At 64.5% G+C, this 245-nt stretch overlaps 1 protein-coding gene across 1 annotated transcript in view; it reads right to left on the bottom strand.

Moving 5' to 3' along the window:
- LOC104495216 (protein-arginine deiminase type-3-like) overlaps positions 1-245 on the bottom strand; it is a gene marked incomplete at both ends in the record, with an annotated part of 3,427 nt that overhangs the window by 2,534 nt on the left and 648 nt on the right. Inside the window, 2 exons of the mRNA XM_010138157.1 lie at positions 18-46; positions 122-225. Coding sequence (XP_010136459.1) covers positions 18-46; positions 122-225 — 133 coding nt within the window. The remainder of the gene's footprint in view (positions 1-17; positions 47-121; positions 226-245) is intronic.

Genomic DNA, 245 nt, shown 5'->3' on the forward strand with positions numbered 1-245 from the left:
CGCCATGCCCCCCACACCCGCCACGAAATCCTCGTTGTCATCCACGCTGGGAAGAGAAACGGGCTGTGGAGGCCGATCCAGCACCCGGCAGCATGCGGCCGCCCACCCACCCAGCACCCACCTGCAGACAAAGACCTCCAGCGGCGCTGCCGTGTTGGGGGTCATGATCCACGGAGCCACACGGAAAACCACCGTGTCGGTGAAAATCGGAATGTCCAGCAACCCCTGGGTTGGATGGGAGGGGA

Source organism: Buceros rhinoceros, unplaced genomic scaffold, assembly GCF_000710305.1.
Source record: "Buceros rhinoceros silvestris isolate BGI_N320 unplaced genomic scaffold, ASM71030v1 scaffold24866, whole genome shotgun sequence".
Lineage (NCBI taxonomy): Eukaryota > Metazoa > Chordata > Aves > Bucerotiformes > Bucerotidae > Buceros > Buceros rhinoceros.